At 41.2% G+C, this 16,210-nt stretch overlaps 1 protein-coding gene across 1 annotated transcript in view; it reads left to right on the top strand.

The window, feature by feature from the left end:
* The first annotated feature begins 9,010 nt into the window (after nucleotides 1–9,010).
* LOC144773927 (odorant receptor 131-2-like) overlaps nucleotides 9,011–16,210 on the top strand; it is a 41,091-nt gene continuing 33,891 nt past the window's right edge. Inside the window, 2 exon segments of the mRNA XM_078658985.1 lie at nucleotides 9,011–9,108; nucleotides 11,040–11,046. Of these exon segments, the coding sequence (XP_078515111.1) occupies nucleotides 9,011–9,108; nucleotides 11,040–11,046 (105 nt within the window).

Raw genomic sequence — 16,210 nt, 5'->3', positions numbered from 1 at the left:
ATCTCCATCAATGTTGAAGCTAGGGATCCAAGAAGGACACAGACCTTACATGCTTGATTGCACATTTCCGAGGACACAAAATAAAAAGACAGTAGAGTAATAAAAATCAATATTACAAATATGTGCAAGAAGATACAATTTATATAATGCAGTAGCTACTTCATTATACAATTGGCACACATATGCTTTTGCCGTAAAATAAAACTCACTGGTTGATTCATGTTAATTTGGAAAGCACATTTCTAATAATTAGCATTTCACGCTTTATTGTGCCTTCATAGCAACATCGGTTTTTAAATGCAATGCCAGATGTACTTTTCATAATGCTAAAAGAAAGGAGTGTGGCTGGCCAGTCAATGCCACAGCTCCTGTCAAGGAACTCCGCCAAACCCTGACCTGAGAACCTGATATAAAGTATAAGGGGCTAGATGTAGGTAAATCTTATTTACCGATTCATAAAGACCGAATTTTACCGATTCGGTATTTATGAATCGGTAAATAATATGTAGGTCAAAATTTGGTATTTTTTACCGAATCGGTAGGATTCGTTATTTACCGATTCGGTAATTACCGAATCGGTGTTTGCCATTAATTCCTAAGGGCCTTGAAGCCCATAGGAATCAGTAGCAAATACCGATTCGGTAATTACCGAATCGGTAAAAATACCGAATTGCCAAGGGGAACAGGGTGTCACTTTGACACACTGTTCCACCCCTGTTTCTGGCTTGTGTGCCATGTGGCACACATACATGCCCATGTATGTGTGTCACATGGCACAGGTGTACATGCACAGATGTGCATGTACACAGGAATTCGCTATTTACCACCCAATGGTATTAGGTGGTAAATAACGAATTATATAGGCCCTGTAGCACTGTTTAAAGTGCTACCTACATAAGAAATTACAGATTCGGTAATTTTACCGATCAGTAATTTTACCGAATCTGTAAAATTACTGATTCGGTAAATTTACCGAATCTGTATGTTTTTGCTACCCTTACATACCAATGTCCAAATACCGGTCGGAAACGGCCGAAAATCGGTATTTTTGGCCGTTTCCGAACGGTATTTGGACACCTACATCTGGCCCAAAATGTTGTAAATATAAGGAAATGAAATTAAGGACAACAACGTCATGCTATGAGTATGGAAGTAGGACTTTGACATGACCAATAATAACATATACAACCCCACCCAGCACAACACTGGCATCACCAGCAAAGCCATGTGGCAGCAATGTACCTATCTACCCACTATGGTAGTGGACATAAACGAAAGTTGTATGTTTCTTTTTTTTTTTTTTTATATTTTTTATTTGCATCAAACAGACACAGAGAAAATCAATCCTAATAATCAGAGTCCATCTACACAATTTTCAGTAGAGTCACAGAAGAACATACAACATTAAATTAATCATAGTCAGTAACGAGATCTTACAGGATACAGAATAAAAAATACATAATAAAATAAAAAAATAAAAAAAAAAATAGAAAAAGAAAAAAAACCTCGATGAGTAAAATATACTAAATTTAAGACATAAATAATCCCCAGATTCTGTCAATTTTACGTTTAGCGCGAACGCCCTTTGAGATGGCTAGGGTATTCTCCATTGTATGTATTTCCTTAACTAAACACCACCAATCCATAACAGTTGGTGAATTTTTCTGAATCCAAGCTCTAGCAATAACAAGTCTTGCACAAGTAATTAATATATTCAATAGATCACTAGGTATATTCGAGCCCGCATATATACCGATCAACATATCAGTTGTTGAGAGAGAAATAGGTTCAGTAAGTCTATCAGAAACCACCTTAACTATTCCGTCCCAATATTCACTGAGATGGGGGCACAAACAAAACATGTGAACAATATCAGCACCAATTAGGTCGCATTTCGGACATTTCGTACGTTCACTATAATTATTATTACTTGCCCATTTGAGAATTCGCTCGGGAGTATGATATAAATGACATATAGTTTTAAACATTTGTAGTTTAAGACTAGAAGAGTGAACTGATGAATTAAGACTCTTAAGGGAAAGAGTAATTAGATCTATTGGTACATTTAAAGCTAATATTCTACTCCATTTCTCCGTTAATTTAGTGATATCGCTAGTATTGAAGTCAGAGAATATCTTATATCCTATACTGATCGTGGCTTTGTCAGATTCGCTATAAATACAATCCCACAGATCAGAATCAGTTACCATAGTAAGTTCTAATTTTTTCACCAAATGATCTCTAATCTGATAATACTTAAACCTAGCAAGCTCTGATAAATTATAACATTGCTTTATATTTTCAAATGACATGAATCCTTGACGATCGTACAAATCTCCCAAGAGTTTAATACCAGATTCTAAGAATAATCGACATGTTAAATCCTGAAAAATTACAGGGAAGCAAGGATTGCCCCACAAAGGTGTTTTATAATGTAAACAGGAAATATTGCATTTAATCATAATAGATCGCCAGATATTAACGGTATCTCGTACCGTCTTAAATTTTACTCTTTTGAAGTAATTAGGATCATTTAATCGGTAAATAAACATATTAGCGTCCTGTCCAAGTAAGAATTTGTGAAAATACAAACATTTGTCAAAATTTGTTAAACTACGGAAACGAACCAAAAAAGCCGACCAATAATATAGCTTAAAATCCGGAAGAGCCAAGCCACCTTGGCTAAACGGAAGTTTGAGTGAGGAGACAGCTCGACGGGCTTTTTTATACCCCCATATAAAGCTGCTAATAATTCCTTCTAATCTAAGAAAATAAGAATTGTTTATACGTAAAGGGATTGCACGAAACAAGTATAAGTATTTTGGTAATATTTTCATTTTAATTAAATTTATGCGGCCAATAATGCTAAGTGGTAATTTATGCCATTTTTTAAATTGCATAGCAGTCTCTTTTAATAATATTTCATAATTTATTGCTACAATTGAGTCAATATCCGAGGAGATTTTAACACCAAAGTACGTTGCCACACCACAAATTCCTAGAGTGGGAACAGCCAGCTGATAATTCGAAACAATTTGAGTTTTAGCGGTGTTAAGTTTATAGCCAGAGACTGAGCCGTATATATCGGCTTCAATTATGATACCTTTCAAAGCTTGAGGCACATCCGAAGAGAACACTGCTACATCATCAGCATATACGGTAATATCAAGTTTGTTTAAACCATTGAGAAATGGGTTGATTAGGGGCTGGCGTAGTAATGCAATTAAAAAAGGTTCCATACCTAAAGCAAAAAGAAGGGGTGATAATGGACACCCCTGTCTTGTCCCCCTCTTAATTGAGAACATAGGAGAGCATTTTCCCATATAGCATACTTTACCCGCAGGATTGTCGTAAAGTGATTGAATCCATCTCAAAAATTGGCCGTTAATACCAAATGCCTGTAAAGCTGCCCATAAAAAACCCCACCCCACTCGGTCAAATGCTTTTTCTGCATCTAGTAGAATCATACCGAGTGGGGTGGAATGAGTCCGAGCAGCATCAAAAGCAGAGATGGCCATATTAATGTGTGCTGTAGTATCCCGTTTAGGGATAAATCCGTGTTGCTGAAAAGATACCAACTGAGACAATACTGGCGCGAGCCGAATAGCCAGAATTTTAGCAAAGATTTTAGCATCGCTGTTGATAAGCGAGATTGGTCTGTATGAACCTCTCTCTTGAGGTATTTTACCCTTTTTTTAAAAGAAAATAATTTGAGTTAAGTTCCAAGATCTGGGTGCCTGTTGCCCATTACCTATAGCCCGGATAACATCCGTTAGAAGAGGTATTAGCTCCTCGGCACAGTGTTTATATAATTCCAAAGGTATGGAATCCTCCCCGACAGCTTTCCCTGTTGCCAGGGAGTTGATGGCGTCCCTGATTTCAGTTGCTGTGATGTCTTCCCCTAGTTGTACAGATTGTTCCCACTCTAAAGTTTTAACCATATTAAGTTCTATATAGTTTTTAATACAATCCTCCGAAATTATGGTCTCTGGTGTATATAGAGCTTGATAAAAGGAAGCAAATTGTAACAATATTGATTTAGAATCGCAAAATAATTGATTATTGTCTCCTTTAATTTCTTTGACTATGTTCTGCGAACGATCTTCAGCAGCTTTATAAGCCAAAAGTTTACCAATTTTATCACCTTTTTCATATTGATCAAGTTGATATTTTCTCAATTTATTAATGCTTTTAGCTCGATAAAAATCCTTTAATGCAACTTTCAGTTCAATTAGTTTAAAATTGAGTACTTCCATATTAGATGCCCCATCAGACAGAGCCGCTGATAATTGAAGCTCAATTTCACGAATTTCTCCAAGCCTTTTCTCATTTAGATTCCGATGTTCTTTATTTTGTCGAAAGATATATTGTTGGGTAAATCCGCGTATGCTAGCCTTACAAGTATCCCAAACTATCATTGGTTGACTGGATTGGATATTTATATTAATAAATTCTTTTATGTGTTCTTTAAGCTGATTCACAAACCCATAGTCAGTAAGCAAATATTTTGGAAATGAGAAAAGGCGAGGAGAAAACTCCCCAGCAGTAACCTCGAAAGTCAAAGAAATTGGATTGTGGTCTGATGTTACCCTTGGATATATAACCATTGAGCAATTACTGAGGATATAATCTGAAGCCCAGATCATATCAATGCGTGAGCATAGCTTATGAGCTGCAGAATAGTATGTGTAACCAGCTAGTTTGGGATTTAAACATCTCCAAGCATCTTTCAAGAGATGAGTAGACGTTAAATCAAGAATTGCAGCTCTAGTTTTCCTCATCCTCTGGAAAGAATTTTTTCTTGTTGTGTCTAGGTTGTAATTCATAATACAATTAAAATCACCCAATACAATGTGTTCCCCCTCCCATCCAAGCAATTCTATGTTAATCTGATCAAAGATGGTTGGTTCATCTTGATTTGATGCGTAAACCCCACAGATTGTAAATATTCGACCTCCCAGCTTTATCTGAGCTATGGCCCACCTACCAGCTTTATCAGTTAGTGTCTTGAGTGTCTCACCCTTCAGACCTTTGTTCTTTAAAATCGCCACCCCCCGAATTGAAGCGTTAAATTTAGTACAAACTAATATATCATATCCTAATTGTTTAAGCAAATATTTATCCTTATAAGCTATATGGGTTTCCGTTATTACCACAATTTGAGGTTTGTACATCTTCAGCTCCTCATACACAAGACTCCTCTTTATTTTATTATTTAAGCCCGAAACATTCCAAGCTAGACATTTTATTCGATGCATTTTAAGTAATCTTTATCCCTATCTGTATGATCTCTATAATCCCCATAACACATTAAATCAATTGTGTAATTCTTATAAATCTTATAGTTCTTCTTATTTTTATGTGTTTTGAATTTTTTGTGTCTTTTGTGTCCTTTGATGCTCTTTTTACCCCCGAACATTTCTTCCGCTACCCCACCCCACACTCTACAAAGAGCACCCCCCACCCAATAGTTACCTAAAGGTCCCCCCCTAAGACCGGCTACCGCTATAATGGTAGCCATCGAACGGATTTAGCTACTTATAGGGCCCAAGATAAGTCGGTCTCATACCATTTCTCTCGTAAGTTGAAAACACCCATTCCATCTTTTTTAACTTGCCTAATCTTTGCGGTCAATAATGTTACATATTTAGTAACGTTATTTCATTCATCCCCCTTTTTTAGCTCGTCTGAGAGGCCATAATTTAATATATGTGCTAAACACGCCTTTCCTGGCGTAATATACCGCCAGAGCACCAAGGCAATTAACCATCTTGTATCATCATTTTAGCGGGAACAAGGGAGCTTGTTTCCCGCGTGTGGACAGTCCTATTACTTTAAAAAGGTAATGGAGTCTCTTGGTCTTAATCTATAGTACTGTGATGTTGTGTCACTGTGCAGTTTTAACTGTAGTCTTTCTCCTCTGTAGTGGTGGTTCCCCACCGTTATTGATTGACCGCGACTCCGTAGCGTGGCGCAAATCCAGAGTACAGAGCCTTCCCTAGCCGTACCCCATGGTAATTTTTGTATATATGTTTATAATTAATTAATAGGTTTAGACCCGTGGATTATCTCCTGTCTTGACCATGTACTAAAGTCGTAATGTCTTTTCCCACAGTTGGCCCGCCCCAACCTCCCCCCCCCCCTCCCTGTGTGACGTCCTGATGAAGACCCCGTGAAAGGACTACATTCAGCCTGCTAATAGGGGTCGAAACGTCGACTGTTCTATTTTGATATACCGGACATTGTCCTTACTAATCTGATTTATCAGACATACCGGATATATTTTGGATTATTTGTTAATTGGTTGTAATTGGTCATAGCTAGGCCTTTATATTGTTTATTTTTTGTATTGTGTCACGTAACCTTGTAATAATTAGGTCATTTTTACTGTGTCTATTATCTTTACCACCTTCCTCCCTAGTATTTCCTTCTTTCCTTCCCCTTTTTTCCCCCACCTTGGGGTTTTGACAATATTGAATTTTGTATTATTATTGAATTTGTGTTCTGCTTTTTTGGTAATAAAACTTTATTACCATTTGAAATGTCATTGTTTATTGCTTAAATATTGAGTTGTTGTGTTTTAGTGTGGTCTTGCGGCACACACTCTTTTCACGGGGACACTCCCCTCTATATGTATCATATTGCACCCAGGTCCCCGTGACTATATGGGTTAAACCCCTTTTTGTGTAACACTTATAGGGCCCGGGCACAAAAAAGCAAAAGAAAAGAATTCAAAAAGTGCCATACTTAATGGTAATCATTATCTTATCATGACCCATTACCACCCACTCAGAAGAAAGGCAAATCAATCAATCTACTAGTAGACAGTAGTGCAATAACAGTAGAGCCACAAGAAGATACATGAGCATGACAATAGTCAATGTCCGAATCATTTTCCGTGTCTCCAAGAGGAAATAGCAGCTTCAACCTCATTTACTTCCAGGAAAAAATAAGACCGGCCATTTTTTATAACTTTCAATTTTGCTGGTTCCTGTAAAAAGGCTTGACCTCCTAGCTCTTTGATCGGGTCAATAAATTGTTTCAGTTTCCAGCGCCGTTCCAAAGAGAGTTTGCTTAAATCAGAGCGAACAAAGAAAACAACTGCGTCGATAGTCACGGGCGTGTTTGGCCGTGCTTTGATTGATATTGCTTGACGAAGTAAATGATTGCCAATATATATCAGAATTGGTCGTGGGAATTTCCCACTCTTATCCCTTTGATATAGGGGTAGTCTATGCGCACGCTGGATCTGGGAGTCCCAATCCCAATCTGCTAAATCAGGGAAAGCTTTTTGAAATAGTTGGACAATAAAAGCTCGAGGGTCAGCTCCCTCAGCTCCCTCCGCAATACCAAAAACACGTAAATTTTGCCTCCGTTGTCTATTTTCTAATTCTTCAAGTTTAACTTGCATCTGAAGAAGTTGAGAGGCATGTTTATTCACAGCAGTTTCAGCGCGTTGTGATTTTTCCTCTGTTAAAACAACTCTTTGTTGTAGTTCCTCTATATCTTGAGAGACAGCCCCCAGTTTGCATGACATCTCTTGTAATGAGGCTTGAGTCTTACTGCTGTCTTCCCTCATCTGCTGATAGTGTATTTTTGCTTCCTGCTTCTGTTCACTTAGAAGCTGTAATATCGTCTGAAAAGATGCGGATACCTCACCTTGAAGAGTCCAATCAGCTGTTAAAATAGAGGAATGTGATGGCTCCGCCAGAGTTATTCCCTTTGTTAGGTCTACTGTTGAAGCTGAATCAGTGCTAGCCACTGTTACTATAGCTCTGCCAGCTATATCTTGCGTTGAGCTGTTGTTACTAGAAGGGAATATAGAAGGGAGTATAGCAGTGTTATCCCCGGGATTTAAAAGTATAGTTGATGATAAGGGAGACATTTGTACGGTTAACATTGAAGAACCGAGATTTTCTTCTGACGGTTTAATAGGTGCTATACCAAAGTCAGAAAGTTGATGTCTTTCCACTAAAGCCCTGGGGTTTTCTATACTGTGTTCTTTGTTCTGTGTTACGACGGATGCCTCATTAGGCTGATGGTTCAGGACCGTTAATACAGGTACAGGCCCAGGTATAGTACCAGGTACATCCACCATAGAGTTAGGGGTATTTACATCTTCAATTACAGCAACCACATCATTAGGACTATTACCAGAGAGTCTCATGGCCATGGATTTGACTCCGCCCTTGGCTTGTACCCATTGTCTTATTGGGCTGTTTTCTGCTATTGCTTTCAAAGTGCTAGGCTTTGGTTTGCTTATAGTTTTTTTGGTTTTAGTCTTAGTCTTGTTTCTAAGCTTTTTAAGATTGATAGCTTTATCTTTAGTAGATCCTGTTGGTGTGCTATTTCCATGATCGTTGAGGTCGACATACTCCTCATCTGTCTCAATTACCTCAGTGTAGTCGCCATTTTCACACCCCTCAACCCCTATCGTTCCATCATCACCAAAGGTTGCAGCTGAAATCATGGATGGCACTTGATTTGATGAGATATTTGCCATTAAGCAAGTTGCAGACTGAGTAGGATTCGAGTTGGTATCAATTAGCAAGTTTAAAGCTTGAGGATTTGTAATTTCACTAGTCAATGCAATAGTGCCAGCATTCGAGCCAATATTAATTTCAAGTCCGCTTTCAGTATTTTTTACTAGGTGCAAGTTATTTAAATTAACATCGCTCTGGCCCCCATTGGCACTATTACCCGCTGCATCAGACGGTATCAATTTTGCTACTACATTTGATACCATGTTATCCACAACACTGCCTTTAAGCTTAACACTGCACATATTTAATGCCAGTTTCTCTTGCCTACCAGCATTCTGTTTGTCCAGAACTACATCCAGGGCGACAGCCGGCGCATTTTTGACAGCCTTTCCACCGGGCGTCGTGTTGTTGGGAGACATGGTTGTTACCAGCCCCGGTCCCAGCGCTGGAGTTACTGCTGCTTTCCCAACTGCTGCCGCCGCGGTCCGAGTACTGCGCACTGGAGGTTTCGGGGCCATTCCGTAATGATGATTGAATTTCGGCAAGGAAGGAAGCCGCCGAAAAAACCGCAGCCCAAACCAGTTGACCGCCGACCAGCCCCTCGCAGATTCAGGGAACAATCGCGGTAATCGAGCGGAGCCAAACAGACTCTGCACTCGTCTCCTGACCAGCCAGAGATACGGCATACGTCCGCCTGGTAAGCACTGAAGTCTGGCACAGCTCTGTAATTCACCGGCACCGGCAATTCAAACGTCTGAGGCTCGTTTTCACTCACGGCACTTCAAGCATGCAAGCCCGGACCCGTAAGTGCTCCTCCGCTCTAGCGGTGTCAATCCGCCATCTTGGGACCGCCTCCGAGAAACAATGCACATGTGAAAGTTGTATGTTTCATGACTAAACCAGAGTGCCTTTAGGAAACAAATGTAATGACACTGGGAAGCAGTAAATATGTCAGGTAGAGCTATTAATCTCGCACCTCATGTAAGAGATTAGAGACACATGTGGTCAGAGATTCATCATGTGAAGCAGGTGCCAGGAGCAATACTGAAGCAGCAGTGAATGGAGCCACATTAAAGTTAGATATCTGCCAACAAGAGTACACACAGGAAGGAGTATGAAGAAGCACTTCAAGGTCTGTCTGATAAATTTATGAGGAAGGTTGTGGCTCTGCTGGCATAAAGCGATAAACATAATTGAGAAGAAAATTAAATACACGGTGCCGACCTGAGTCCATAGTGTGACCTGTCTCTTTATTTTCACACAGAGATTTTTGGCTTCCTGTGTGAAAGTAAGAGCGGGGGAGCAGGTAATAGAAATTAACACTGGAAATGGAAACGGAATGACCAATTCCCTGGTAAATATACATTTCTTACGAACCCCCACGGTCCAACTTGGACTGAATTTTCCCTACTCACTCACAGGATGAGAAAATTGCCCATTCACCTGATCACTCATAGTGGGGGCCTTCATGCTTTAGCTGATGGGTGCATAAAAAAACCAGTCACAGACTCTTCATTGGTAATGCAAACGGATCAGGCACATAACCTTCAAAAATAACATGGTAAACCTGTTCAGGAAGGCCCTGTAAGTTCTTGTGCAATGATGTTCATGAGTGGATGAATGTCAATGCTACTTATATTTCTACCTTTACCACAGGAAAGCAACATATAAACATATTGATGAAAGGTAAACAATAAATGTAATGGAACCATAAGGTGCACTAACTGAAAATAGATACAAAATATTTTCCCGCAACATTACTAATGTTTTTCAGCAGTGATAACGTTTTATTTACTAGGAGTAGCCAAAATTATGGTTCCTGGATTTTTTTAAAGGCACCATTAATGATAGGCCGCGTTTATGGAAGGACAGACCAGGGTTGACTTTTTATTTTGGAATTATGTTTGCATGTGACATTTCCACATTTCCATTATGCTGAAGTGAGACATTTTAATGTCTTATGAGCTCAAGTGACATTTCGTAGATCATGTCATTATTGTATGAAACACAGATAAACAACTCAGTTTCGAGCATCACCCAGTCATACATTTAATTTAACACAAGCTTTACTTCAAAATATACCAGAAATATACCCAGCAGAAAAATTATACCCTAAAGGGAGGCATGGGCTGGTATACTATACTGCTCGCAAGCTTCACAATTACAAGCTTCGAGGTCTCACCACTCCTGACACTTTCTTTCCATTCTGGTTGCTTTGGTCCTGACTTTATAATGGAAATAAAAGGGCAATAGTGTCAGAAAATAAAAACCCTGGATGGAAGGCACTGCTTGCGTATATAGGTTGAGAGCCCCGTTTCTGGTGCTTTGGGCCTCTCTGAGGAGTCTCTGACCTCAGAGAACTTCTTTTAGCAACAGTTCTACTCTGCAGCACTTGAAACCTTCCGCCAGTATAACCACTTTGCTATTGGGAACAACCTCTAATGGCAAGGGCATACATAAACCACATATTCAACTTTTATTTGGTTATTTATTCATTTTTATTTTTAGAATCTTTTTTTATCATTCATTGAATCATTTTTTCTATTTTTTTTTTAGAAAACAGGTAATTATTCACTGTATTTCATATAATTTTCTTTAAATACATATACAAAAGTTCATTCTATAAATCCATTATCTGGATAGACATACATATCATTTTTTTTTTAAAACGAGACAATTATTATAATCCAGGTCGAGAACCAAAAATACATCTGCTCACTCACACATCCTAATCAGGCATAAATCCACTACAACCAAATGAACACCCTGTTGTTTTACACCAGTTGTCCACTATATAACCAAGAGGTTAGATCTAAATAAAGGAATGGCCATTTTCTAAAAATAAAAATGAATAAATAACCAAATAAAAGATGAATATGTGGTTTATGTATGCCATTGCCATTAGAGGTTGTTCCCAATAGCAAAGTGGTTATAGGTCAAGAGAGAGTTTCCCCTTCTGCTTCTGAAAGTAACGCTTATTCCATCAAAACGTTGACACCTATTCTTGAGCTGGGCACCCTCATGCTGCTCCTGAGTGCTGCATCAGTGCATGTCTTTCCTCCAGGCTACTCTAGACACTGTTGCTGGGGACTGGCACTCCAGTAACATATTGATACACATAGCTGCGGGTGCGTAGCTACCATAGGTGCAGCAGGTGCAGTGCACTGGGGCCCATTGTGCACTGATAATTGGTGTATTTAACAACATCAAAATTAGCCATTTTCCTTGCTTGTACCAGGGCCCCGGCATTCTTGCTATATTGCTGCATAGCTGACTCACTGTAGCTGAAGTACCAATGAAAGTTACACTTGCATTCTCCACATACTGTCCACAGGTTAGAAAATGTTGTAACTTCAAGTCCACTGCATCTTACACACACATGTTGCTCTCTGGTGTAGCAGATGATGCAGCTCGGCAGAGGAGGAGCATATTCTGTTCAGACAGTTTCACAATGCACATGCAATATTGCATTGTGATTTTTTAGCATGTACCATCCAACAATGTTGTTGTAACAGCTAGGGTGAAGGAGCTGTGAGGAGATGGGGACACATACATAAACATTATGCTAGAAGCCAAGAACCTGCAGAATCTGAACATTCTATACTGAACACTTTATCAGCATAGATACGCTGATTTGCCTGACAAACCGTGTACCCTGCAGCAGTGACAGCTGCTCCCGGGCAGCAGGAGTGGGGCGGGGAGGAGCAGAGGGTAAAAAAAAGATCACTTACCTGCCGGCCGGCTGGCCAGGTGCCACCTCTCGTCCGTCCTTTCTATCCTCTTGCTTCTGTGTGAACAGGAAGCAGAAAACACTCAGGCTCCCCTAAGCCAATCATAACGCTGCAATCCAGTGTTGTGATTTGTCTGAGTGCCGTGGTTCGGTGCTCAGAAAGGGACTGGGAGCTTGGGCATGTTCTCCACCCAGACTGTTCAAAACAGCCCATGGAGAACATGCATAGTGGGCATGAGCCGGACAAACAGTCTTGACACTTACAGAGTGCCACCACTCCTCCTGCCTGCTCTGCCCAGCCCTGTTCTGCCCGGAAAAACTACCTCAGTACAGAAAAATAAAATGATAATAACATTGCATTTTTATAATTTTATTGAGTAACCTCAAATGTGTTAGTTTAACTCCTGATGCGAGGCATGTGGTATAGCTGCAGACTGGGAAAGTGATGGGGTTGCTGAGGTTTGGGAAAGAGGAGCACTTGGTGGAAAATAGACAAAGTCGTGAAAGGAGCGATAGGGGTCAAGGGAGTGTAGGAAAGAAATGAAATACACTATCAGCAGCAGTTAAAAAAAAACTTAGCAGTGGCTATAATGCTTATAAGCAAGTAGAATCTATGGGTATTCTAGGGGGAAGGTTAGTGTTTGCAAGTGAATGGTAACAAGGACCAAGAAATGACCAAGAATCAAGAGGGAAAAACATGAGACTCTGGAGGCAACACAGCGACTGGAGGGAGGTAAAAGCAATGAAGGGGAGAAGAGATTGGGGGTAACATCAGAGAACAAAAGGAGGAGAATATATGTATTTCAAGGGGATGGAAGCAACAGTGGGAGAACAGAGGGGAGGAGTGGGAGAGCAAAGAAAGAATAGCAGTGGAAGGAGGAGGTAAAAACATGCAACAACAAAAATCACAAAACATAGAGAGGAAAATCATGCACTCCCACCAAGTGCTGAAAGTCGAATAAATGAATGAAGAGATATTTAGAGGGCAACTACTGCTTCAGAACAAGCGTCCTGGGCTATCGATAGACAGGTGGGAGAGGGCATAATTACAGCTCACAGAAAAGCAAGTTTTCAAGTGTGCCTTAAATTGCTTTCAGAGGGTGTAGAGAGGAGTGAGAGAGGAAGGACGTTCCAGAGGCCTGGTGCATGTACTGAGAAGGATCTGACACCAGCTCTGCCTCTGCAATAGACAGGGGGTTGAGACTAGAAGAGCAGAGGGCCCTTGCAGGCAAGTAGTGATGAAGCAAATCTTAGATGTACTTGGGCCCCATTTGATGGAGGTCTCTGTGAGTGATCATGAGAGTTTAGAACGTTTTCCTGTCTTCAGTGGAAGCCAGTGTAGTTTTTCAAGCCCTAGTCTGATAGATTGAAATTTGGAAACCTTCAGAATAAGCCTTGCTGCTCGATTTGAATACACATTGTAGTCAGGTTAGAAGATTCTGGGGGGGCACCTAAGTACAGTATGTTGGCATAGTCCAGCCTGAAGTGATAAGTGCATGTACAATCGCCTTGATGGTGTCCCGGGCAAGGTATTTTAAGAGCTTTCTCAGGGATTTTAGCAGACCGAATAGGTTACCGCCATTTCATGAGCATGGGGTTTGAAGAAGAGAACAGTGTCCATCATGACTGCCAAGGCCGTTACCACTGTGAAATTGGGGGGCTGTAGGAAAGTACCTCTTTCAACATGGTTAGCCTCCACTTTTTGCCTGGTGTATGATGTGATTTCAAATTGAAAGTGCACTGGGTCCCTGGCAACCAGGTTCCCAGTGCCAGATCTCTTTCCTAAAAATACATGACGATTGGCACAACTTCAACAAACCCTGTGAGTCCCTAGAAAACCATACCCCTGGTACATAGGGCATTGGGACTGAAGAGGGTCCACAGGGCTGCAGCACAAATTGTACCACTCTAGAGACCCCTTGTGGAAAAATCATCCAAGTATCCAGCCCATCCTCGTTGCCAGTGTGGAAAAATCATCCAAGTATCCAGCTATAGCCAGTAAAGGAAGACGGAGACTTCAGTATTACAGCGTGCCTTTTAATGATCCTCTCCAGACGAGTCAGGTACAGTAAAGAATACACAAACCGCCACCCGCCATGCCTATATCCCTTCCACCGCATTTAAAAGATGCCACCACGCACGCAATGACATTTCAAGTCAGCACAAAAGCCACCGTGCTCATGTCCACTTCATTTATAACAAACTACGTATATAACACCCATCATCAAGACTATGCAAGCTGCCATTGCAGTCTGTGTGTCTTGATAAAGCAAAAACTGAAGAGTCGGCATGCCCCCATATAGTGCATGAGTTAAAGGTAAGTTACCCCTACTGCAGGCCTTACAACCCTAAGGCAGGCTGCACTAAATCCCATGTGTGGACATATCTGTCATTCTTGGATATTTTAAGATCACAGGGCAGCCATAGAGAATGCATGGGCTGGATACTTGTCATTATGAGTTTCCTCTCTCCACAATGGCTTCATTTTACTCTAAGATGTTTGATAGCAAATATTTTGCCTTAATAAATCCTCACTGGTGCCAGACATGTTTCTGACCTCTTGGGGGTAAGGGTCAGCACTCTCAGAGGCTAGGAATAAAGCCTGCTCTGGGCAGTGGTGCTTCACACCACCCCTAGGCCAAGATGGCCTTCCAAGGGGGGAAGCTTCAAAGGCAATGACACCTCTGAAATGGAACCCAGGTAGCTCCAGCTAGTTGAGGATGCCACCCCCCTCTCCTGGTCCACATTTAGCAGGAGGGCTGGCAGGAAAATTAAGTAAATTAGAAGGTGGGTTCCCATTCAGCCAGCACCAGCCCTAAGGTGGGGCAGGCAATGTGGAGCCCACTTTTCAGTTCCCTCCATCTTCGTTTGTGAGAGAATTAGCCAATTAGGGTGAGGGTTGTGCCCCTTCTTACAGGAGGTGGTCACTTAGATGGTGTAGACACCCTAAAGGTAGGTAGCCCATTGGCTCATTGGCTACTACCTGTCACCACCTTTAACACCCCTAAATTAGTATTTAGGTGGTATCCTTGGACCTGAAACTTAGATTTGATGGACACAGAGAAGAAAAGGACAAAGAAGAGCTTAGACTGGATGACTAAAGCATTGCAGCAAAGAATTGATGCCAAACTCTGCCTGCTGTCTTAAGGACTTGACAATCATGGTATGCTGTCTTGTTCTGCACCTGTGAGGTCTCTAGGAACCCCAGAGTTAATCACCCAAAAAGTCACCCAAAAAGTCTCTTGGAGTGGAGGTACTGCTCCCCTGCAAGCTCACAGGCCCCAAACCGCAGAATCCAGTTTTACCTATTGCTGCTCCCCGGCGACTCCTACACAGCACCCAAACCAAAAGAGGTACATCAGCTCTGGAGAATCAGATCTGCCTCCCCGCCAAGTTTACAGACACCAGGATCTACCGGAGCCTTGCCACACGATTACCCATTGTACAGGACCCCATGCAGCATTGACTGAGATGCAGAGTCCAATCCGACTTTGACTACCAGGAAACAAGCAACCACCCAGGACGTCAATACCACTGAGGGCCACTTTGAAAGTGGCACAGCTGTCCCGCAATCGCCTCTACAAGCTTTCCTTCTCCTGACCTCAGGGATATTTTGACGCGTGCACCTAGCCCACCTAACCTAGGTACTGAGGAACGAGCTGTGCTGAGGCCCTTGTGACGTGCTCTTTCAACTGGGACCCACAGACTTACCGTTAAGTCGCCTTGTGCAGTATGTTATTCAAGAGGCCCCCTTCTTTGTAGCACACCAGCTACCAACAATTTCAGCACCCTGCTCCCGGCCGAAACCAGGATGCTCCTGAGAATCCACTGGTAGAACATTGGGTCTGGCCTTGCTGCTTCCCTAAATCCCAAAGGCGAACATTGAGATTCAGCTCTATGACCTTATATGCATTTTCCTATTTCTGCCTATTGATTTCAATGGTGCCTAGTTGGGCAGTAAAGTAATTCATTTTTTAACTTTGAAAATGCATATCTT

This window comes from Lissotriton helveticus, chromosome 8 (genome assembly GCF_964261635.1).
Source record: "Lissotriton helveticus chromosome 8, aLisHel1.1, whole genome shotgun sequence".
In the NCBI taxonomy this organism is placed as follows: domain Eukaryota; kingdom Metazoa; phylum Chordata; class Amphibia; order Caudata; family Salamandridae; genus Lissotriton; species Lissotriton helveticus.
The sequence above is the reverse complement of the archived record's forward strand: the minus strand, read 5'-3'. Positions and strand labels throughout refer to the sequence as shown.